Source organism: Parasteatoda tepidariorum, chromosome 7 (genome assembly GCF_043381705.1).
Source record: "Parasteatoda tepidariorum isolate YZ-2023 chromosome 7, CAS_Ptep_4.0, whole genome shotgun sequence".
NCBI lineage: Eukaryota > Metazoa > Arthropoda > Arachnida > Araneae > Theridiidae > Parasteatoda > Parasteatoda tepidariorum.
This window is the reverse complement of record NC_092210.1, coordinates 90,776,927-90,802,196: the sequence shown is the minus strand read 5'-3', so window position 1 is coordinate 90,802,196 and position 25,270 is coordinate 90,776,927. Positions and strand designations below refer to the sequence as shown.

The following is a 25,270-nucleotide window of genomic DNA, read 5'->3' as shown; positions in this document are numbered from 1 at the left end:
AAATTCTATGTACTCATTGGAATTTTTTTTCACAAAATTTCTTTATAGAAAATCAGATAATGTCAAAGATACTGTAAACATATTATAACCCTACTGCTAACATAACCCTACTGCTTCAAATAGACTTTGAAGAGAAGAATGACACTATATCAGGAGAAAAATATCTGAATTCATCAGCCTTTTTTTTTCTTTTTCTACTTTTGGCATATTAGGGTAATTTCTTTTTAATATAACCTCAAGCTTCAGAAATATACATTTTCCACCAATAAAATATAGTGTAGATTTTAATTCCTAGCTTTTTCATTCTAAAGGTGGAATTTTAATTAACATTATTTGCATTATTTTTTGAAAAAAAATCATGCTTATTAATTAAATTCTACAGCTATGCAAGTCTATATTAAGACAACATTAAATGTTTACTTTAATCTGTACTTTCAATCTCAAGAATCAAAACATTTTTAAAAATGTAATTTCAAATGCGTTGGGATTTAACAAACACCAAGAACGAAAGTAATTTCGTTAACTAAAATTAATTAATGCAGCAATTTATTTAAAATAAATTTTAAAACTAAGAAAACAAAATAATAGAAGTATCAATAATTTAAAACACTGATTTTTAACTTTCAAAATCAATATATATATTTAAAAAGAAATAATTGATTTAAATCAATGATTTTTTTAAAAAAATCATTTGATTTAAATCATGATTTAAATCAAGCTGATTTAAATCAACAAACCCTGGTAAATACCACAATCATTATGGATTATAACAAACATATTACAGACCACAGTTGGCAAGGTTTAAGACAGAATGGATTAATAAGCGGTTTAAACCGTCCTGTCCAAAAACAATTTTGTCTTAAACTGTACAAAACATTTTATTCAAATTATGACACAATTTTAAAAAAACATTGCAAAAAATAAAAGGTTAATTTTTAAACAAGAAACAAAATGAATTCAAGTTTTTGTTTCATTAAGAAAGTTTATTATTTTCAATACAGCATTATTTATCCTTATGCAAAAACATGATTTATCAGCATTAAAAGCATATTTAAAGGATAATATATTCACTTCTTTTGTTCAATGAATTGTGGAGCTTCGAAAGTTAAAAATCTTTTCCTATTAAATCATATTATTTTCCTTTAATAAGTTGAAGCAAATTGTATAAAAAGTATCAAATATTTATTAATATATGTAATTATTATGAGTACAATTGTTACATAAATAGACATTTTACCTTTTACCAATGTTCGAGGTTTTGGGCACTTTAAGACAGTTTTAGTCAGTTTAGAACAATTTAAAAGAGTAAAACCCATGCGTCCTGTCCAAAACCAGTTTAGGGCGTCCAAAACACGAACCCTGTTATGGACTATAATTTATATAACATGTTAATAACTCAATCATTAATAATGTAACAGATAAAAATTATAATTATCTTGAATATCATAAGTTATAAGAATTATGGAATATGAAATCATTGCGTGTGTTGATAAATTTTGTTTCGATAGGAAAAATATTGATTAATGTAAGAAAATATAAAGTAGTAAAATTAGAAAAATGTTATGTATATTTAAAAATTAGTAATTCTTCTCCAACACGTACACAGCATTAAAATTTGTACTTGTTGGTACTATGCTCACGTTTTGGATAATTTGAAAAAGCAGTTGCCAAACTAAAAACCCACATGTCTAATAAAATACAAAACATTAATACCAAGAGAGGTCATAAATTCCTAAATATCAATGTGTCATGATCTATCACACTAACTGCATTCTCAAGGGTGCTTAATGGTTTTTAAATTTGTAAATTTAAGAAAAAAAAACATACATAAATTTTTTTTTAAGGGAGACTACTAGTTACATCTTTTGAGTTGGTTCTTTTCTATGATGTTTTTTTTTTTTTTAAAGTCTCGCAACATGGAACTCCCCCTTTAAAAGTAGTTTTGTGCTTTAAATTTTTCTCATCAAACATTTAAAAAAGGTTCTAAAGAAGTATTATGGAAAATTTGACTTAAAATCTAAGAGTTTGCAGGTCTGTGGTTGAAAAGAAAAATAATTAACTTTGATGTATATGGCGAGTTAAAATTGTATGCAATTCAGTTTCAACCCTTATGAAATAAAATCAATCATTAAATACTCAATATGTTTAATAATAAATGAAATTCAGACAAAATCACAGGTAACCTAAGGGATCATCAGGTTTTCGAACTTTTTCCCACTCTTCTTGACGTTTCTGTTTAAGAGCTTCTACTTCAGCTTCTGTAACGAAGTTACGTTTCAAGCTGCTGTCAGTCATATTGAGTTCAGTAAACGACGAAATGAACTATTTTAAAACGAAGATGAGAAGGTATAGTAGTTAATAAATACTTATTCTGGAACAGTACATTTAATTTTGATTACTTATTTTTAAAAATAGTAATCTTATAAATTCACAGAGCAGAGAAGCTTCTATAAATATATTTATAAAAAAAACTTCCTTCGCTTTTCTTTCGGTCAAAAAAATCTTATAACAAATATTTTGGATTGATCATGGTAGATTGATGTGAATTGATGATCTTCTAAAATATCACTTGTTCTAGCTTTTAGCTTTGTAGGCTCGCATATAATTTTCGAATGTACTAACTGCGGCAGTGAAAATAATCCCTAAGATTAAACCACTTTCACAAGGACGTTCGTTCATTCGCGACTTTTCTTGTTTTTGTATAGTTTAGGTTTTGTTTTCTGGTCAGGGTAGGGCATAGCTATTTTTAAACAGGAGTTAATACGTCAATGTAAATAGTTTTTTTAATTCATTGATAGTTAATCATAAATAGTTAATTGTAGAAAATAAAATGTATTACAATTCTTTATAAGTTGTTTTAAAAGTTGAATGTAATGTTTTAGTGAATATTTGTAAAAATTGTATTTTGTTGAAAAGAACGTGGATTCTTACGGCCGTTCAATGAACCATTTTATATAACCTTTCGTACTTATCTAATAGAAAAAAGGTTTTTCTTTTTGCACGATCGTTAAAAAATAATTAAAATTAATACTGTATTTTTAAGGAAATTATCATCACGAAGAACGACTCATTTTATTTTTTATACAACTGTTTCAAAAAATTATTACTCTCTCAATTCGTAAGCGTTAATAATGGAAAAGTAAATTTTGAAGGACTTTACGATATATAATAACAATTTATTTAACTAAGCTTTCTTGGAAAATACCTCATTTTTTCCTGTATTCATTTTTAGTTATAGTAATAAAAATGAATGTATAGTCAATTATTAAATAGCAACTTATTTCTAAAATAAACAGCTGTTTAGAAATCTACCTCATTTTTTGCTATATTTATGTATTTTTGTAGAAATTGATGATGGAAATGAAGTTTTTCATCATTCCGTTTAACATGAAATTAACTTAGATTTAAAATATTTTTTTTCAATGTCCATCTGATTGACCCTTGTCATTCAGGTATCAGTTGGGCAGATATGTTGGCCTCTCTTTCATGAGCACCATACTAGGTTGGTCAACATTCCTTCTACAGTAAGCAGGGGTCTGTCCAGGCCGAATTTACTACCGTTTAGCGGTACCTTCACAAATTCAATTTTAGGTAAAACGGTAGTTTCACAAATTCAACTTTAGGAAAAACGGTAGTTTCACAAAATACTTTCTTAAAATTTTATTTTTGTATCCCATAAGAAACGATAAATTTATATTTTTACCATGTTTTTGTATTGATTTTTTAATATAATTTTTAATTTTTCACAAATTATGTCTAAATTTTCACAAAATAGGTACCTTTCAGAAAAACCTAGACAGACCCCTGGTAAGGACAGATAGTACAGAGAATGAAGGAACATCTTGCCTTTTCCAGGATTCAAATCCAGGACCTTTCTGATGGGAGGTCAGCTCCTTGACCACTACACAGTCTGGTTGGCAGATTTGAAATGTTACATTTGTTTATACAATGGTCTGTCCAGGCCAAATTTATTAACGTTTAGCTGTACTTTCACAAATTCAACTTCAGGAAAAACTTTAAGAAAATACTTTTTCTTACAATTTTATTTTTGTATCCCGTAAGAATCGTTAAATCCATATTTTTGTGTTTATTTTTTAATATAATTTTTAATTTTCACAAATTATGTCTACATTTTCTCAAAATAGATACCCCGTAGAAAAACCTAGACAGACTCCTGTTATAGACCTATACCTTTCGACCACTAATACAAAAAAAATGATAAGCTAGAAAAATTAGATGATTAATTACTTTATTTTCAAAAGTTACTTTGTTGCTGTTATAAATTTCTTATCTGGGTACAGTTTGAATTATGAATTTTTTTATTTCAAATTCTATCCAACTAGCTCCGTCTCTCTTGTTTTAAAGTATAAAAAGTTAGCTTTTACTGAGGAAACAGTAAAATTTTTCTTTCATTTTTTTAATCACTGAAATATATACTTATGTTTACCTGGATAGAGAAATAGCAATACAAAATATTTTTCGATGGCAATGACCTTCAATTTTGATATGGGGGAGATTTCTGTATCACTTCTTATGCCTAAACAATCACAATATTGTAGCATTTTCTAGCATGAGCCTTTGAGAAACTAAGAAAAAAAAATATATAAGGGAACTAACTTAAAGGGTCGAACTAATGGCCACTACTATTTTATTAAAATATTTTTTATATTTTAAAATACTCCTATTTTTTCATTACATATTCATTAAAAATTTTTGCAACTCTCAATTTTCTTTGATGACTTGGCAATTGATGTTACCTTGAATTGTTTCCGATATGGAAATATTCCTTATCATATTATAAAGTAAATTAGGACAGAGTGCGTAGTGATTTTAAAAGGTGCTTAAAGGTGCTTATTTTTGATTAACCCTTTGTCAAAGCCCTTAAAGGTGATTTTTTTTTATTCTGGGTTTGTAAAATGTGCTTAATTTTCTATCTTTTAAAAAGATATTTTTTCTTTGCCGTGTCAATTGTCATTCTAAATTGCAAAAAATGCACGATTTTTAAAATTTTTTCTGCAATATTTATCAGAAACTATTAATTTAAACATGATTATGTGAAGTTTGTGAAAATGATTTTGAATTTTATTGATTTTATGTTCATAAATTAGGAAATTTAAAGGATCGAAAAAATAATTTGTATTACTTTACAGATTTTAATTATGTTTTTTTTTGAAAGTTATTAAAAATATTTTTTGAGTGCTTAAAAAGTACTTAATAGGTTCTTATTTTTTGTTGAAAAATCTGACTACGCACCCTGGTAATTGAAAGAGAAAATTAAAATAATTCTGACTATTATTTTGCATTGTTGTTTTTCCATGATGCAGGTGTTTGATTTGTTTTAATTAAAATTCTTTGTTTTCTAAACATAACCCATTTCTTGTTTGTCTATCAATAGATTAAAATATATTTTTACTTTTCAGTTAAAATCTAATGATGGATGATATCGAGTTGAGGAGTATTGAGCCTGATCAGCCACTGATACGATCCCTTTCAAGGGCTGACTCATTTATACAACAGGTATATTACCACTATATTTGTTACAAGTAATGCTGAAATGAAAATTTCAATAATTAGTACACCTGTGTTGAAAAGTCCCTATAAGTTTGATTACCAGGCAAGAGTACACAAGAAGCAAATTAATTAGTTGTTCAGTGATATTTAATTTGTATCTATTTTAAGATGATTGTATCTATTAATTCGTAAAATGCATATAAGTTAGAACTATTTAATTTGTACTGGTTTTAAAATGATTTTGTAGACAAAGAATGTGAATCTATTTACAGGGTATCCGCGCACCTAGAAAGTCATGAAAAATCATGGAAAGTCATGAATTTCGGTGGTGAACAAAATTTGTCATGAAATGTCATGATTTTAGCTATTTTAAAAAAGAAGAATCATGGAAAGTCATGGATTTAGGTCACCAAAGAATTTTATTTTTAAAATGGAATCCCCCTCCCCCAATTTCATGGTGTTCTGAATATCTGAATTTGTAAACAAAATTCCCACTCCAGAGTCATATTTTATTAAAATATAAAAAGTTTTTATTATGTTCTTTAAAAATTATGGTGTTCTTTCGAAAAAATGAAAGAAAAAACATCATTTCTGGAGCAAAGTATCTTTTAAACTTCTGTGATTTCAGAATTATTATTCTTATTTATTTATTTTTTGTTTTGTCAATTTATCAATTCTAGCTGAAGGGAGCAGAAATATCAGGAGTATTTCTTTTATTTCTGATGAACAAGAAAAGTATATTTAGAATATAATTCTGCAGAAAAAAAGAAGAAAAAAAACTAGTTGCTCAGCTATTATTTTTTCAGCTATTTTATTGCTTCAACTCTTTCTTTACTCTGTTTTTTAAATTTAAAATCAATAAATCTGAAGATACAGAGTATAAAAGTTTTGGTTATACCTATCATTTCAATTAATGTTATTACAATGCTTTTAAAATTTATTATTCTGTTTTTGTCAGAGAAAATAATAACTTTGTTAAGTCATGAAAAGTTCTTGGAATTAATTATGGAAAGTCATGAATTTGAAAATCTAAAATGTAGCAAATACCCTTTATCTATTAATTTGTGAAATGCATGCAAGTTAGAACTATTTCATTTATACCAGTTTTAAAATGATTTTGCAGACAAAGAATGTGGATCTATTTATATTGTTCTGGGCTATTTAATTTTTTATCCATTTTAGGATTATTGTATCTATCAATTTGTAATACGTACAAATTAAAGCTGTTTAATTTGCATCTGTTTTAGGATGATTTTGTAGACACTGAATATGGATCTATTTGTGTAGCTGTTCAGGGAGATCGAAATAAACCTGCAATTTTGACATACCATGATATTGGTTTAAATCGTAAGTGTGTCTGATCCCCTAATTTAAGTGTTTTTATGATATTATTGCTTTCTTACTATTCTTTATGTTTAAATAAGCCTCCCTAATCCTGTCCATTCTCCAGGATTTGAATACAAATCAGGAGTCTGTCCAGGATAAATTTACTGCTGTTTAGCAGTACCTTCACAAATTCAACTCCAGGTTTCTCAAAATGCTTTTAATAAAGCAAGATTCTTCTCTCTGCCTCTTAAAATTTTGTTTTTGCTTAGTCGAAAATGTTCACATAATGGAAATTACTTTTAGTGCTAGTACTGTTAAATGCATGTTATTATTAAATTCAAGTTGAAATTTAAATATGAACAGTGTTTTTTATGGAGTTTTAAATTTGGATACAATTTTAAGCCCAACATTTTACAATAGCAGAATTATTTTTGAATATATGGGAAAAAACATACAGAAACTTACCACTCATTAATTATTTTTATTTGGAGTGAAAATTTTTGAAAATGTTTTCTTACTTTACTATATTTTTGTGTTAATGTTTCTTATAATTTTTAATTTTCACACATTATGTCTTAATTTTCACAAAATAGGTATCTCTCTCTCTTTGCTNAAAAAAAAAAAAAAAAAAAAAAAAAAAAAAAGCTAGACAGACCTCTGAAAATACATTACACTCCTGATTATTCCTGTTCTGATTTTCTGCTTTATTGGTTATCTATACTTATTTTTAAAATAATGATCTTTATGCTTTTATTGCTTTCATAATATTCTTTATTTTTAAATCAGCTTACCTATTCTTCTGGATTTCATTGAAAGTACATTACACTCCTGATTATCCATCCCTCTACTGATTTTCTGCTTTATTGATTTATTCATACTTATTTTTAAAATAATAATTTTTATGCTTTTATTGCTTTCATATTATTCTTTACTGTTAAATAAGCCTACCTAATCCTGCCGATTCTCCAGGATTTGATTAAAAATTCATTACACTCCTGATTATCCCTCTACCGATTTTCTGCTTTATTATCTATATTTATTTTTATAATAGTGTTTATGAAAAACTAGTTAAGCTATAGTTTGAAAATAGATTTTAAGAAATTAATTTTATTATAATTTAAAGATACAGTTCTGAAGAATGTTCATGTTAGCATGAAAACAATAACAATACTATATATAATGAGAGTACCAACAAATGACTTGCACTCTTATTTGCATATTTTTCTTAGTATTGTTGTATGAATTAGTTCAGGCTCGATTCAACCGAAATATCTATTCTACTTGTAAAATATTTTCTATTATGGAGCCTTCTTGTAATAATTTGCCCATTGCATCATATAAAGAATGGAATTAAACATGATTTTGTTGCTTATTAAGGATAAATGTTAACTTTTATTTAATAATTCACTTAATATCTAAAACTAAATGTGTAAAGGACAAAGACTAACTAGACCATTTTTACCTGTCAAAAACCACAACTGGTGATTTGCCATCAAGCTAGATTCAATGATTTAAATCAATTAATTTATTTAATAAAATATCATTGATTTAAATCAAGTGATATTTTTAATAAAATCATCAATTTAAAAATTTATGAAGCAATTTTAATGCATCTTTGTTTAAAGTTCTTATTGGTTTATCATTATTAAAAATTTATTTTCTACATATTGTTTTGATAATAAGTTTCAAATTTTTTAATTATATTTATAAAATTAAACTAATTACAAACTATAGTTTTGATGGTATATTTTGAAAAAGAAATATGATTTAAGTGAAGAAAAAAATATGATTTAAGTCAAAAATATATCATGAATCATGCAACATGGAATGTATGTATTTTAAATTTGAATTCTAGTTGTTATTACAATATTTTCCTGGATATCTTTCCTACGATACCTTTCCTACGATTTCTTTATACGATATTTTCCTAGTTATCAGGGCTGACTAAAAATCACGTAGAACGTTTGATCATTAAAGCGTTTATTTTCTGAATGTTTTCTGTCTGTCATCTTTGGTTATTGTACAATATTAAATTTATATATTTTAATCTTATAATATAAAACAGGCGTTTCCAACTTGCATGAGGCCAGGGACCACAATTAAAAACACAAATCAAATGGCGGGCCGCAACTTTATCAAAATTTTATATAGGACTCTTTTTATGTTTGAAGGAGCATTAAATATTACTGTCAGATTTTTACCAAGTTGTACAAAACAAAAGTATTGAATTACAAATTAAAATAAGAAGTAGATTTTTAAAAATATTTAATTGCATATTAAAAAATTTGGACTACAATAACTTTAATGTGTACCTATGTATTAAACAATTAATATGAAACATATCTAATTGTTAAGATATAAAACTTTAAAAAGGTTGGTATTAAAACTTACATAGTAGCATGCAAAATGTTCAATGATGAAATTGAGGTTTGTCTGCTGCATCCACCTGAGAATAGATATTTACATTTTAAATTTAAAATTTGCAAATGTCTGCGTAAATATTTTCATCCCAAATGAGTGGTTTAAAAAAGTTAAATTGGAGAATTTCTTCGAGAAAATTTTTGATACACACATGTTAAATTATATTCACAAAATACAAAAAATGAAATAAAAATGAGAAACATAAATGATTATTTTTGTATTTGAATAAATATTTTCTTGGGTGCAAAACCTGAGAAACAATTTTTTCTGCACCGTTGGTATGATAAATTTGACAGAAAAGAAAAGAAATTAGGTTTTCCTTAACGAGAAAAGTATTTTAAACCCATATAGATTTTTTGTGAAAATTGTCTGCAAAAAAATGACAACTAATATATTTTAGTTCACGGGCCATAAAAAAAGGCTTCGTGGGCCGGATGCGGTCCCGGGCCGCCAGTTGGAAACCACTGATATCAAAAAACAGCACTAATCTGTAAGAACCGTAATATTCTGAGGAAAAAAAAATTAAATTTTTTGCCCTCTGGCAAAATCGCAGAATCATGGAGATATTGTTGCAGAACATTACAGAGTTGTTTCAGAAAAAATTTTCTATTAAGAAGAATTAATGTATGCCTGTAGTATCGTAAATCCATGTAGTGTTTGATCATATTTTCGTCAGTTATTGATTTTCTCCTGGTTTTTATTTATCCTGATATATTTCAGACGATATGGAAATTTTGAATCATGCATTCGAGTATTTACTATTTAAGGCAACGATTCTATTGTCTTTTTTTCTTTTTGATTTTTAAAATCTGATATTTATTATAACAATCAAACGTTGAAACAAAACACGCATTTGAGTAATCCCTTTTTGAAAAATCTGATTCGCGTGATTTTGTCGTTGGTCTGTTTTTTGGTATTTACTGTTGGGATTTCATGATTTTTAATTATTTTTTTTAATGTGATAATGCTTTACAAATGCGTTAAAGTAAATAATTTAGTACGTTTTTCTCCCCCTACAAATTGTGAAAATATTGTCCATAATATTAGAATGAAAAAAATATTACTTATTCACTAAAAGTAATTAAATGTTTTTTTTTTTTNTTTTTTTTTTTTTTTTTTTTTTTTTTTTTTTTTTTTTTCTAAACACAGCATTTTTATTACTTTAAATTGGTAACATACATATTTGTTATACTTTTCTTTACTTTTTTCTGTTATACTACAAAATTTCTTTAAAATTTTTTGAGATTAATGCTTAAAAATTATATTTATCTGAAAATATAAGTGTCACATTATTGCAGGAAGATATTGGTGCTAGAGAGTTTTGTCGCAGAAAGCGCGAAAAAATTCTGCCACTTAAGTTTTTTCTTGACCTCATTTATCTTTTGGCAACTAAAGTGATACCATATTAACTTCTTCTTTTTTTTTCATTGTAAAAACTTTTTCTTAAACTTTTAATATGAGACTAATTAATAAAATTCTCGTCTTAATTTTATTTTAGATGTGTCAAACTTTCAAGCTTTTTTCAACTACGTTGATATGCGCATTCTAATGCAGAGCTTCGCTATTTATCATGTAAATGCTCCCGGTCAGCAGGAAGGAGCACCAAATTTCCCAGAAAAGTAAGTCATTTTAATTGCTACTTTATGAATGATTTATTTATTTTGAAAACTAATATTAGTATAACTATTAACTCCCTGAAAGCATGTAACCTTACGGGTCGCAATTTTCTGTTTATTGTCATGAAAACATTTGTACTAAAAACCTTTTTTTTTCAATAAGACAAAAATATTGCAGTTTCAAACCTTTCATCCTAAAAGGATTAAAAATTATTTTTTAAAGGTTTTTTAAAAGTATTGCCCATTAGGTAAAATGGTCACTTAGGTCCATCATTAAGATTAATCTAACCTCACACTAGCAATAGGATCANTGAATTTCGTAGGCCCTAGGCACGTGCCTACTGTGCCTATAGGTTAATCCGGCCCTGCCATTAGGTAAAATGGTCACTTAGGTCCATCATTAAGATTAATCTAACCTCACACTAGCAATAGGGTCAAATTGCATTGTCCATTAAAATTTCAAGACAAGGTGTAATTTAGCTGAGCTTTCAAGACTTTGCGAAAAGAAACCTTATAATAACCTAGATTTTAAGATTATTTTCACCTTGAGACTATCATTATTAAAGGATTTTTTCAAGCTTGAAAACTATAAATCAAACTCAATTTAAGGGATTCATATAGAAGGTTGTTTTCCAAGGTTTTAGATTAGGGTAATGTGCGTAGAATAGAGCAGATTGTCACAGATCTAATTTTAAAGTTAGAGGATTTACATGTAAACCGCATAACAAATCTTTTTAGGTTTACATTAAAAAGTTTTTGCTGAGTGAAAATAAACCTTATTAGTGTTATCTGGAAACTGTTTTTTTTATGTATATAAAGCATTTAATTATTTTATGAGTTTAAATTACATGGGGGAAAACCTTATTAATTCAACCTTTTAAAAATCTTTGGGGGAATGTATATCCCACCGAATTAATTCATTTTTAAATGACAGCGAGAAGTTATTTTCCCACTTATGATTTGTACCTCCATCTATTTAAAATTTCAGATAATAGTTTAATGACTTAGAAAAAGTACCAATAAAGAGGACTTTGTTTAATATAAATGTGGGTAACAGTAATGGTTAGCGGGTGACAAAGAAGAGGGGCTAAAACTGGGAAGTGTTATGCATTCTCTTGTGTGTTTGATCATTTATCATAGATTTTTTTTTGTATTAATAAACATAGAATTTTTAAATTCCATTATTTATAGCCGATCGGGTACTTGCACTTAGAAGATTTCCCATACCCACACATGTGACCTATGACATCAGCCCCAGCTAATCTTAATCCGCAAGATGGCGAATTAAAGTTGAGATAAGTTTCTCTACATAAGTTGGAATGTGACTAAACAATAAGTTAATTAAGTACAGAGCACTATCACACATCTAATTTTTTAAGATGTAATTAGTTCTGGTCAACTTCTTTTATTTAACTTAGACTTATTATTTGTTTATGCATTTTATTGCAACTGTGATATATATTTGTTTTTTGTACCTGGTAACTTAGATGCATAATTAGTTTATGTTCTGCATATGTCTTTGTGTTAAGTCTCTGTGTAAATATATAGTGAAATAATTGAAATCTTTGAGAAAGAATCTTTGTGAAAGAATTTCAAATGTGCCACTTAAGAAAATTGATACTTGACAGGCTTGGCTAGCTGAAAATAGAATGAAAGAACATTTGCAAATTTGTTGCAACAGTTGCTTGGAACTTTCTTTGTATATACAAATTTTACTATTGAGACTCATTGTAAGTTATAATATGTGTGTAGAACTGATTTTTATCCAAAAGAAAGTAGATCATGGTGGATAGTTTATAATTAATAATCAAGCGTTCTCAATCCTTTTAGAGCTGTAAAAGATTTCGCTTGTAAATATACTGTTTTTTTTCTCGCTTTTTTCCCTTTACAAATCAGGTTTAAGAGAACCACCTCTGTCAAAATAAGCCCCAAAGATAGCTATGTGGGGAAATTATATTATGTCATTTTGCGGATGTCTTCAAATTCTAAATATCGACTTTTCAAATTCAAAAATAAGAAAGTTCTGTTATGAGCATCTTGACCGTCTAAAGCCTCCCCTCCCCATTTGTATTAATCCTCATCTACACACTTTAGTCAACTAACTTTCACATGCTATATAAACTAACAGTTGAATAAAGTATAATTGATTGAATTCTTTTGACATTGAAATATATTTATTTAACAGCAAATTATTTTACATACCACTGAAGAAAAATAATTATGTTTAAAAATGTCTCATTAATTTTGACCACGTTTGGTTTTTTATTTATTAGTTTTTGTCCATTTTGGACATCAAATAACAACTTATGTTAATTATTCTCATTATTTTTCTAAATGAAACGTTAAGTATTAATAAAATAGATTTTGTTAAAAAAAAATCACATCTATTCACATATATAATTAAAACATAATTAAACATTCCAACCTAGCTTAATAAGTTATTATCCATAGGAACTAATCAATAGCTAAAGAAATTGCTCATAAACAATAACAACAATTTTTATTATAAGCAAAAAAATAACAACAACGAAAGTAGTTAATTAAATGAATCATAGTATTCCAAAATGTGGTTGCAATTAGCCATATAACAATAGTTATTGAATCAAAGTTAAATAACGAAATACGATGAGCACGAGAGCTTAAACAAAAAGTGAAGTATGCAGAGGGAACGGAGTTGCTGCTACTAGTGAAACTTAAAATCGCCAATGGTGCCAACACATATAATTTACTGTTGTATAGAGAAAACTACAAAACCTTGTTAAGTATCTATCTAGAAACAATACAAAGCACAAGTTTGATCTTAAAGGGCTTCCTCTGCTATAGTTGCTTTATCACTCTATTTAAGCCCTTTACACAATTACTTAAATAATGCTGTATTTTCTTCATTACAGCTATATTTATCCAACTATGGATCAGTTGTCAGAAACCATTCTCCCAGTGATGAAATTTTATGGGTATGTATAACAATTGACTTTCTTTCCAGTTTGCTGTTTTTATATCCAATAATTATAGAGCATTATTGCTCAGCAAAAATTAGTCTATGGCTACTTTTTCCTTGCAATGTGGTTGAGGGTGCTTCACACCTTTCGATAACTGTGCTAGGCTTGAGATAATTTTTAGCAAATCATAATTAAGAAACATAAAGCCATGAGCAACTACTTTTATGTTTATCTTATCTTTTATACCTACATTATTTACACTGATACATTATTAGTTTTGGCATCACACATAATTCTGATGATCAGCATTTGACTTTTTGATCCATTTTCTTTGACATTTTTCAACCATTTATAAAGATTATTTATCTATAGGCTCTTCTATTTGCGTCTAATCTTTAAGTTAAATAAATTTTTAAATTAAAATTTTGTACTTTAAGTTTTTTAAAAAAGGAATTTTTAAATTTTTTTTTTTTCAAAATTGTTTTTATTATTCTTTATTGAGGATCTGGCACTATTTTCAGAAAACTGCTAAACTGTTAGCATTTTTTGTGCAGATAGGTGATTTATTTTTTATGGTACATAAAAGCCGAGAATCTCCATTAAAAAAACCCCGTTATTTTTCTTAATAAATCAAATCGTTATACTTCTTAGTTACATTTTTTTAATGTATGCAATTTGAATTAAATGTCATTATATAATAAACAATTAAATTTATTTTTCAATAGCATTTTTTTGAAAGAAAATTCCCACTTCAGTGTGATAATTCAGTTACGTATATTTTTGATACAAAGGGCTGTTTAAGGCAAGGGGTGGGATTGTTCTTACTTTCCATTGGCACTATCTATGGCCAAGAATTCGACTTCTGTTACACCCATATGTCACACCTGTTTATCGGGCCAACCCGTTAATTCATCCACAGATACTAATTTCATACTTGGCAAGTCTTCTGTTTTTTGACGAACACTCCTGTATTTTACGAGTATCTCCTGTTTACCTGCATATTGTCAAATTTCTCGGTATTTGTTGGAAAAAAAATGTTGAAAAATTTTGCGATAAAATATCTGCTAACGGCAAAAATATTTCTCTTGTTCCTCAAATGATGGTGTTATTGCTGTTACTGCAGTATGTTCAGTGTTTATAGTTTGAGTAATTTTAAATAATCATTATTATAAACAATCATAGTAATAAAATCTTCTTTAGATTAAGATTTATATTTTTATTTTTTACTTGTGTATTGCTTATAATATTTTCAATTTTGAATTTCTCTTTTTGACTTACATAATTATGCATAATGTGTCAAAACTTTACTTGTAGCCCAAAAATGTCTCTAGTAAGATGCCTGTTATTTTATTTCTCCAATGTTGACTGTTATGTAATTTTGATCTGGACCAGAGATTGATCAGTGTCCTATTCAGTACCCCTAAAGGTATAATTTGTTATGGGAACATGGAGGACTTCGTGTGACTCAACAGATTTAATGTGCACCAGTCACTGTTTAATTCCCAGAAAATCTTCGACCCCCATTCTCATGATTGTGAGTCCAGTGCACAGCCAACTAGGCTATCCCGACCACTCTTTTCCACTGATAAATTGTTATGGACACCAAGAAAGAGAAAAAAAAGCATATCAACGAGGGTCCTAAACACATGAAGAAGAAGCAGACGTAAAACCCTAAAAGCCCAATTTTCTTCAAGTTTTTTAAAATCAATGTTTTTTTTTTTTACCATAACCTAGAAATGTTACACAGAGAAGTAGAACTTAAGTTTATTAGTTATCTTTTAGTTATTTAAGTTTAGTTATCTATTATTTTCACTTATTCTCTCCCTTTCCTAGATTAAAGTGTTAATGCTCTGTTCATTGATAAAAATATTCCCACTTTTGTACCTAACTCCCACAAAGTTTCAGATACGACAAAATAGCTACCTGATTTTGTACTGTGGGAATATGTTTTCAGCTTTTCAAAATTGCCTCTCTGTCACTTCAGACTATACTTCGGAAATATCGACTTTTCACAGAAACCCTTTGTTTATCTGATTTCTGGTCATAAATTTGTTTCAAACAGAGCATTTTTATAGTTGTAAATAGGGGACAGTTTTGTTAGCAATTCATACTTGCCAGGTCTCCTATTTTTCAACGAAGACTCCTGAATTTTACGACTATCTCCTGTTGACCCATATATTCTCATTTTTCTCCATATTTGTTGAAGAAATTTGTAAAAAAATTTGGGATAAAATATCCGCTAATTGCTAAAATACTTCTCTTATTCCTCAACAGATATTGCCAGTGCTGCAGTATGTTGAGTGTCAATAGTTTAAGTAATTACAGTGTAATGTCCCCCCCTTTTCCGGAAGGGTCAATTTCCCGGACACTTTTTAACAATCAAAATAAACAAACATTTCTTCATCTTCCCCTCTCCTTTAAAAAAAAAACCCCGAAGTTTTTTGACAGGGTTTTTCCCTTTTCAGCTTCTAGAGATCTATGCATTAAACCTATAAATCAAAAAATCAACAGAAAAGAGAACAGAAGATCTACTAAGACCATGACGCTCCTCCTCTGGAATGCAGAAAAGGGGGGGGATTTGTTTTCAAAAGACCACAACTGAGTCCTCTCCCTCCCCCTTCTTTCCTATGCAGCTGGCTAGTAAAAGAGGCATTTCCTGGAACCTTTTTATTTGAGTGTCAGGGGAAGAAGAAATACTGTGAAAAAGGGTAAACACAGCAAATGTTAAAGTGGAGGGGGAATCCCCTTTAGTCACACAAGAAAAAATAAAGAGAACCCAATCAGCATGCCACGCCTTTATGCTTGATTGATAGCCAATGATGGGAGAGAAAATAAGAATTTGTCACTACCCCGCCCTCAACTTGAATGACAAGTAAGGAGGAAATGAATTTTTCTTCTCCACCTACCCACCTTATTGAATGACGGGAATTTCCCCTTCTTGCTTGAATCGTTCTAGTTCAAAATGGTGGAGAGAGCAATTAATATTTTCATAACTGGGAATTTTTTTCGTTTTCTATATTTATTTTTAGAATAGCAATAATTATTTTTTTTCTAATATTTTGTTTATGATTGATTAGATATCATTCTAATACTAAAACATTATTGCCCGAAAAATAATGTTTTTTTATTTTCTGCTTCTTAGATTCAGACCATTTTAAGCTTTGTTTACCTTGGAGGTCAATTATACGGAAAAATCAAATATACGGACTTCGGGAAGTCCCGCCGATTCCGGATACGCGACTTTTCACTGTATAAATAATCTACCATAACCATAATATTCGATTATCCGCATCTGTTCTGACAGTCAGGCTGCTCTCCTATCACTGTCAGGGTGTAAATTAACCTCTTTGTTAGTGTGGGAATGCTTATCGGTCCTCTGTGACCTATCCACTCATTACAGGGTATCCCTGCATTGGGTACCTGGACATATGGGTATCGGTGAAAATGAGCTAGCTGATGAAGTGGCACGGGCTGGCTCTAATGCAATTTTCTGGGGCCCTGAACCTGCTCCGGGAATTTCTCCCACCTCATTTAGGGCATCCATATTCAAGCTCTATGGAAAAATTGCCCATGAGCAATGGCGCACTGGCCAGAGACAAGCTAAGGAGCTAAATCGTGACTGTTCTAGTGTACGTCAAAAAGAGCTTTTAAAGCTTAATAGAAAAAGTTTATGGAAGATCATTGGTCTTCTCACTGGACACTGCATCCCTAGGAGACATCTATACATAATGGGAATAGAATCCAATTCTTTTTGTCGGGGTTGTCATCTTGAAGAAGAGACATTACGACACATACTCTGTGATTGTGAGGTCTATTCTTCTCAAGGATTTGAGCATTTGGGGCAGCATTGCGTCAATGCTTGGGAACTGCAAGATGTTCCTGTAAGGTGTCTGCTGAATTTTATTTCAGCTATAGGGCTTTCATGCTAATCATGATTTAGGGTTTGAGTACAATAAACCTCTGGTCAATGTGCCCTGCTCGTTAGAGCTGCCCAACCTCTAAGTCTAAATTATAAATAATGGTTCTTTAGATTAAGATTTATATACATATATTTTACTTCGCTAAGTGTGAGTGCTTATATTATATCCAATTTTGAATTTTTCTTTTTGACTTACGTAATTATGCACGATGTATCAAAACTTTACTCGTAGCCTAAAAAATGTTGCCAGTAAAATCTCCTTTATTTTATTTCACCAATGTTGGCAGGGATAGTAATTTTTTAGGTTACTCTATTTTGAGTAATTTTTTTTTTTGTGAAAGTGATCCTGATTCAAAGAAGACTTTTCTTAGTGACATATCTTTGATATTTTTGAAGAAAAAAAATTAATATCTTAATATTTAAGATCTTTATACAAATTGGTCTTCTTGCACAATGCAACAATAGGTCTATTGAAGTCAAATATGCAGGTGCTGCATATAAAAGTGGCTTATATAGACCTATCGCTAGATCTAATTTTGAAGTTATAGACTTAGATCCAATTGAAAGATAGACCTAAAAGTGCATTTTTAGAATTATTTTTAATAGACCTATCACTTTATTTCTAGAAAGCTATAAATGTTTAACCAGTAGTGTTTAAACCATATCTTTAGTACCAAATCAGTTATACAAATTGCATATTTTTTGTCTCAATTCTAAACCTTATTTGCCCCAGATCACTTATCTTCAAAAATATTCATTGTAATTAATTATTTTTTTTACTTATTTGTTATTTAAAAAAGTTCTATAAACTAATTTTTTTCCAACTTGTTTTACTTCATAACACATATCTTTTTGATGATGTTTTCTACTTTAAAAAAAAGTATAAGAAAAGAGAATTAATCTTTATGTTCTGACTCTTCATTCTTTTTCAGGTTGAAACATTTCATTGGTTTCGGTGTTGGAGCTGGCGCAAATATTCTTGCAAGATTTTCGGTAACTATTAAAAACTAAAATGTTACTTAGCATAGGATACATATTTATTAAATATCTGTCATACTACTATATGAATTGAAATGATTTTTGCCAAAATGTAGTGAAAATGAAGTTCAAAATGTAGTGAAAACATGGAAGAAATTACAAAGCAATGAAAAAAGGGGAAGAAAAAGAAATATAATAAGAAACCGGAGAAAAAATAAAAAAATAAGTAAGAATCCAGAAAATGAAAGATATAATCTTTTCATCAGCTCACACGATTATGTCCGCTACATATATATCCGCTACATATATGTCCGTTTTGCTACATATATATATATATATATATATATGTGTGTGTGTGTAGCACAATAAATAAATACAAAAAGGACAACGACAAAAAAGCGAAGAAAATTAAGAAAAACAATAAGTTTTATTTACTGCACATAAGCTGCAGTAGAACTCATAAAATACGCTCAAAATGTAGAGAAAACTACAGAACAATGAACTCACACTATTGTATTGATACATTTTGCTTTGACTATTTTGATACAATATTAGAAAGCACTCCTTTTTGTGGATATAATCGCGTGAGCTGATGAAAAGACCATATCCTATTTTTCTGGATTCCCCCCCCCTTCAGATTTCATCTTATTTTCTTCCTTCAGATATTTTAATAAAATTTTTTGTATGAATTTTTGTAATAAGTAAAATCTATGACAACTGAGTGCTTTACTTTAGAGACTCATATAGTTTTACATAGAATTTTTAATTTTTTTCTGTCTTTTATTCAAAATATAACTATTATCAATAATTTATATATTTGTGAATTCTAAACTCAATATGTTGAATCAAATACTAAAATTTTGTTGTTTTGTAAAATTTAATATTTGACATAGATTCTATTTCAATGTAAAATGCATTAAAAAAAAAGAGATGCTCCTTAAATGACTCTGACTTTTGATGAGATTTTCATGCACTAATATACAATCCCAATGATTTGAAGATATACTATTAATACATGAACTAATTTGTACATTTGAGATTTCAAGTTATGAAATTAAGACTCAAATATTTCTTTAATCAACATATCCTTTTTTTATGTTGTCCCTCTATTCCAAAAAGAGTGGAAGTTTGTATCTGACTTGTAAATTAAAATATCATCTGTACTAACAGAGTTGCCACTCCAGAGGGAGAACAGGGAAAACCTGGAAAATACAGGGAATTTAAAAATCACTTAAAATAACATAAATGTTAAAATTTCATAATCAAATTTTATCAAAACACTACTAAATCAGCAACTCATATACTAAATATATACACTTTTATTTATATCACATGTGTAATTTACAATTACAAATAGCATGCTAATTAATTTTAAAATTGTTTATTTATTTTTATAATTATAATTAATTTACCACTCAATCCTGTTTCTTCTAATGCCCTGGTTTCTTTTATAAATAGGTTTATAAAAGAAACCTATTTATAGAAGAATAGGGTATGAGATCAATTCCTTGAACCATTAAGATTTGTATGCATTATATGAAAAGTTATTGAGGGTATATTTACAGCTTGAGCATCCAGAATGTATTGATGGTTTGTTTCTTGTGAATCCTACATGCACGGTTTCCAGCTGGACTGAATGGGGCTATCAAAAACTGAATGCAATGCATTTACGTTCGTCTGGAATGACTGCTTCTTGTTTAGATTACTTGATGTGGCACCACTTTGGAAGAGTAACTTTCTTTTTTTTTGATCTTTATATTATTATTCCAGAGGACTCATAGGAATTATTAACTGGCATTGATAATTTTTATTTGAGTGAGAAAAAAAAAATCTAGCCAAATTGACGAATTTTCAGCAAGTCCAAGTAGCATACATTGTAAAAAAGATATCTCTAAAATTTAGCTTTAAACTTAATAAGATATTGTAGAGAATTATTTTATTTGATAGCCTTCGTCCGAGCAGCCGACCCAATTTTTGGATTTACTACTACTAATGTTCAACTCCATAGCCTTGTAATTTTGAAGACAAGGAAACTCCTCGATCAAGTATTGGGAGAAATTTATCTCTGTGGAGGACTTTTTGATGGAACTAACCTACATTTGGGTTACATGGTGAGAGAAACCACGAAAACCTCCCACAGCCTGACACCGTTGAACTGCCCACCCAATTTTTGGGTGTACGACGACTACTGATGTTCAACTCCGTAGCTTTGTAATTTTGAATCCAATCCAGAAGACAGGGGAACTCCTGAATCAAGTATTGAGAGAAATTTGTCTTAGTGGAGAACTTTTTCATGGAATTAACCCGCTTTTGCGTTCTATGGTGAGGGAAACTACGAGAACATTCCACGGTTAGCTTGACGGCAAGGCAACTCTAACCCATGATCTGTCTACCAGTGAGGATACTTTACGTCAGCACTGTGGTCAGTGCAAGCTGAATGCAGAATTTGTATCGACCAGTCATTACTGGGATAAAATGAACGCTCTTTACTCTGAACCATTGTAGCGAAATATTCTACAACATAAAAATGAACACTAATTTCAATATTGATCGACATCCGAACAAAAAGATATTGTTTGATAGTTGTGAAATGCTCCGACAATTACAAACGCTTCAGAATATCATCAACACAATATTCACAAAATGAATGCTATTGAATGCTGGTCTTTATCACCATTGTGTTATTTGTTTTAAAAAAATTAGCTCTTGGAAAATTTTTCAAGCTTGTTTGTAAAAGAGAGAAACTGTTAATAAAACAATTTCTAGCTTATTTGAAAATATAAAAGTTATTTAATGAAAGAAAATCATTTAGCAGATTCTAATTTAAGTATATTAAACTCGAACTATTTTGAATACTTAAAAGTAGGCAGGTTTAGTAGTTAAAAGCATTATTTGACAAACCCAATAGAAATTTATATATAGAGGCTGCCTTAGCCTAGGTTATATTTATGTTTGCTTTGCCATGAGTATACTTCTGAGTACCCTTAAAAAGCAAGTATCCTTAAAAATGTTTAAATTAAAAAACATTATTGGGAGTTTTAATGTTCATTTGTATATTCTAGCTTTTGGAAGAAAGAAGTCATGATTTAATTTCAATATATCGTCAATACTTCAACACTTCAGTGAATGCCTATAATCTTTCACTCTTTATTGATTCTTTTATCAAGTATGTACATTTCCTTTATTCTTTTATAAACAAAAATTAATAGTTTGATTTCATATTTAAACGTACCTGCCAACTGCTATGGAATTTCTGCAGTTTTTGAAAATATTTTTCCTAGTGGTGTTAATGCAAAGTAATGTTTTTAATAAATTAGAATTAAAAGAATTTTTTTTAACTACTATATACAAATAATTGAAACAAAAGTCAAAAAAGAAAAGTTCTGATTAAAGCTTTATAAAAAAATATTTTCATTTTTGAATTTTTTGCTTAAGTTTACTCTAGTAGAAGTCTCAAACTTCAAATGTTAGGGATATGTATTTATATTAAGCTACATTTCAGCAACAAAGTGTTGAGTGTAGATGACTTAGTGGTTCAAAAATTTTTTAGTTTAATAAGAATTGAGTATTTCTCTGGGCTCTGTTTTTTACTGTAAATTATTAGAAGGAATTATGCCTTGCTTATAACATTTCTGCACATGGTCTGAAATTTTTCTGTTTTTAGTAATATCTCTTTATGCAAAATTTTAGTTGTAGGCACAATTTATGGTGACTGACTTAAAAATCACAATCTTGCTATTTTTTATAGTTTTATTTGTTATAATTATAGTTGTCCCACAGTGGACCAATCATAAAGACTTGATTCCCAGTAGAACATCTAAGTCGAGTATCACTGGCTGACAGTCAGTAAGTAGGTGGGTGACCACTTTGATCAGCCTGCGTAGGGGCCCGTGATATCGGTCCTCGTTAGACTGATCTACTGTGAAGGGCTTAGGAATGTTTCCTAGACCAACTCCAAAAAGCCCATTGTGCAGCTCTAGTGTGACGTAAATAAAGTACCTATAATTATAGTTATAAATCCAATATTGTGATATGTATCTTCATGTTTTTAAAATCCAATATCACGATTCTTGTTAGAAGTAAGTTTTTTTCTTGTATTAGTTACTCTAACTGTGTGATATTCTGCATTAGTAGGTAATTTAATTGTAAATGTTAGTTCAAAAAGTTATGTTAAATATGAAACATGTTTGGTATATAAATTGATATTGATTTTTTGCACAGAAAATTTTCAGGGTTTTTTCAATTTGGGACACAATTACCCTTGACCCTGTTATATAGGAAGAGTGAGAGCATTTAAGAAAAATCAGTTTTTAAATGTATTGAAGCATTAGGATTATAAATTAAAGTTAGAAGCAAAATTACCTGCCATTTTTAACAATGGCCTTTTTTTTAAATTTAAAATTCTTAACTATTAAAAAAAAAGGCTATTGATATTACATCGGAACCAATGCAATTAGGTTACAAGAACAAAGAACAATGTTTAGGAAAAATATTGATTATGAATATTTTATGTAGAATACTAAACAGTAAGTTAGATTTTAAGAGATACGACTACCTTCAGTAAATAAGAGCACCTTTTCATTAATAGTCTGAATTGCCTTGTATTTTAAAGTTTGAAAAATTACTTATTAATGTAAAAGTTATTTTGCATAGTTCAATCTTTTTTTTAACTGAAATAAAGTTTTGAAATTTCAGAAGTATGACTAAATTTTAAATATAAAATTATTATTATTTTTGTATAAAACAGAATAAATACAAATAAAAAGCTAAAAAAATATTATATCAAAAAATTTTCACCTACAAAATTACATTTTTGGTTTAAGTAAAATAGTTTTGAAATTTTTTGTTTAAAAAATTTAGAAATTAAATTTATAGTTTTATTAACGTTTATAATAGTAGTTTTTATAGTTTAGTATAGTTTTTTGTCTTTTATATTAAATTTACAAACTCAATGTAAATTAATAAAACCTATTTAAAAACTTTGTTTCAACAAATTTCCAAAATTGTAATAGTTTTAAAAACTGAGTTATTTAACCTTTTCAAAGGTAAATACCCACTAGGTATTTATCCGACCCACATCTGTAACTATATTTAAATAATTTAAACATACTTATATCAGATTATTTTATTGTGTTGTACTTGTTGGCCAAATTTGAATTAAATGTCTGCTTACAGTGTCACATTTCACTACCACTAGGAAAACAATTTATAAAAATGTAAAAGTTGACAGGTGTGATTTTATAAAATTTTGAGTAGAATATTCTCTACAAATCTTCTAATTTCAGATATAAAATTCATTCAGATGTATATAAGCTTCCTGTAAATAATAAATGTTTTTTGTTACTTCTTTTATAGGCGCACAGATCTTGGAATCATTCGTGAAATGGATCCAGTTAAGAAGAAGGCAGCAAAAAATTTTAAGTAATGAATTTTAGTTTACCTACAATTAAGTGTACAGTGTTGTAGTGTGAAGCTGTGGTGTTTAGGGAAAAACTGATAAAAATTCCCTAATTGAAGAAGGCAAATTGGTAGCTCCTTCTAAAAAATAATCAAAATATCGATAGTTTTCTTTAATTCTTTGTTGTCTGTCATAGCTTAAGATCTTTGTTCATTTTTTTTAAAAGTGAAACCTTCGAATCTTATAGAGATACAGACGTGGTTTTAATAATTTCCTCTAAATTTTATTTATTTATTTATTTTTTTAATTTTTAATTTTATCTATGAATGCAGAAAATGTTGGATCCTTTTCTTAAATATGAAACCTTCAAATTTTTTGATTGAGATCGCCATGTTTCGTAATCTTTGTAACTGCTTTTTTTAATTTGTAATTGAGTAAATTGTTAGCCTTTTATTTATTTATTTCTTTTTTTCCAAAGTAAAAAAAAAAAAAAAAAAATTCATTGTGAATTTTTTAAAATTGTGAACGAGTAAAGAGTTAACTAATTTTTAACAGAGTGAAACCTTCTAAACCTTTCATTGATATAGCTGCTATTTTTATAATTTCCTCCAAATCTTTTTTATTTATTTTTTTATCTGTTTTTATCAATGTTTGTTATCTGAATTTTTATCAATGAATTGTATCTCAGACAAATCAGTTATGAAACTGACTTGTCTGAGGAGATATGTGTCTCTAAACATCTTTAAGAATGTTTTCTAGTCAATGAATTTTTAAAAATATATACAGTGAAACCCCGATTTTACGTTTCTCAGGGGACTGGGTAAAAAAAACGTAAAATCCGGGAAAACGTAAAATACGGGANTATAGGAAACACTTTATGGTATTTGGGGAAACAATGCACAATCTAGGGAATATTTGATCAAAATTCCCTAATTACTGCTAAGAAACTGACTTGCCTGTGAAGAAATGTGTCCCTAAACATCATTAAGATTGTTTCCTAGTCAATGGATTTTTTAAAAAAAAAAGTATTTGTAATGTTTTCAGGAGTTTGTCCAGGGCAGATTTACTACCGTTTAGTGGTATGTTCACAAATTCAACTTTAGGAAAAATGGTAGTTTCACAAAATACTTTTTAGAAAGCATGCTCTAAAATTCTCCTCCCT

At 28.6% G+C, this 25,270-nt stretch overlaps 2 protein-coding genes across 5 annotated transcripts in view; one reads left to right on the top strand and one right to left on the bottom strand.

Moving 5' to 3' along the window:
- Positions 1–2,558, bottom strand: part of LOC107452358 (PSME3-interacting protein) — a 21,381-nt gene extending 18,823 nt beyond the window's left edge. The window contains exon 1 of the mRNA XM_016068819.3: positions 2,184–2,558. Within this exon, the coding sequence (XP_015924305.2) occupies positions 2,184–2,295 (112 nt within the window). The 5' untranslated portion in view covers positions 2,296–2,558. The remainder of the gene's footprint in view (positions 1–2,183) is intronic.
- A 107-nt stretch (positions 2,559–2,665) lies between these two features.
- Positions 2,666–25,270, top strand: part of LOC107452355 (misexpression suppressor of KSR 2) — a 42,382-nt gene continuing 19,777 nt past the window's right edge. For 2 of the 4 annotated variants that reach the window (XM_043049411.2, XM_043049415.2), the window contains exons 1-9: positions 2,666–2,770; positions 5,421–5,517; positions 6,759–6,858; positions 10,757–10,877; positions 13,766–13,828; positions 18,665–18,725; positions 20,276–20,440; positions 21,773–21,876; positions 24,066–24,131. In XM_043049411.2, the coding sequence (XP_042905345.1) occupies positions 5,431–5,517; positions 6,759–6,858; positions 10,757–10,877; positions 13,766–13,828; positions 18,665–18,725; positions 20,276–20,440; positions 21,773–21,876; positions 24,066–24,131 (767 nt within the window). In that variant the 5' untranslated portion in view covers positions 2,666–2,770; positions 5,421–5,430. Of the gene's footprint in view, positions 2,771–2,929; positions 2,987–3,890; positions 3,914–5,420; positions 5,518–6,758; positions 6,859–10,756; positions 10,878–13,765; positions 13,829–18,664; positions 18,726–20,275; positions 20,441–21,772; positions 21,877–24,065; positions 24,132–25,270 lie in introns of those variants that run through there. The other 2 variants (XM_043049414.2, XM_043049413.2) reach the window with 2 other exon arrangements.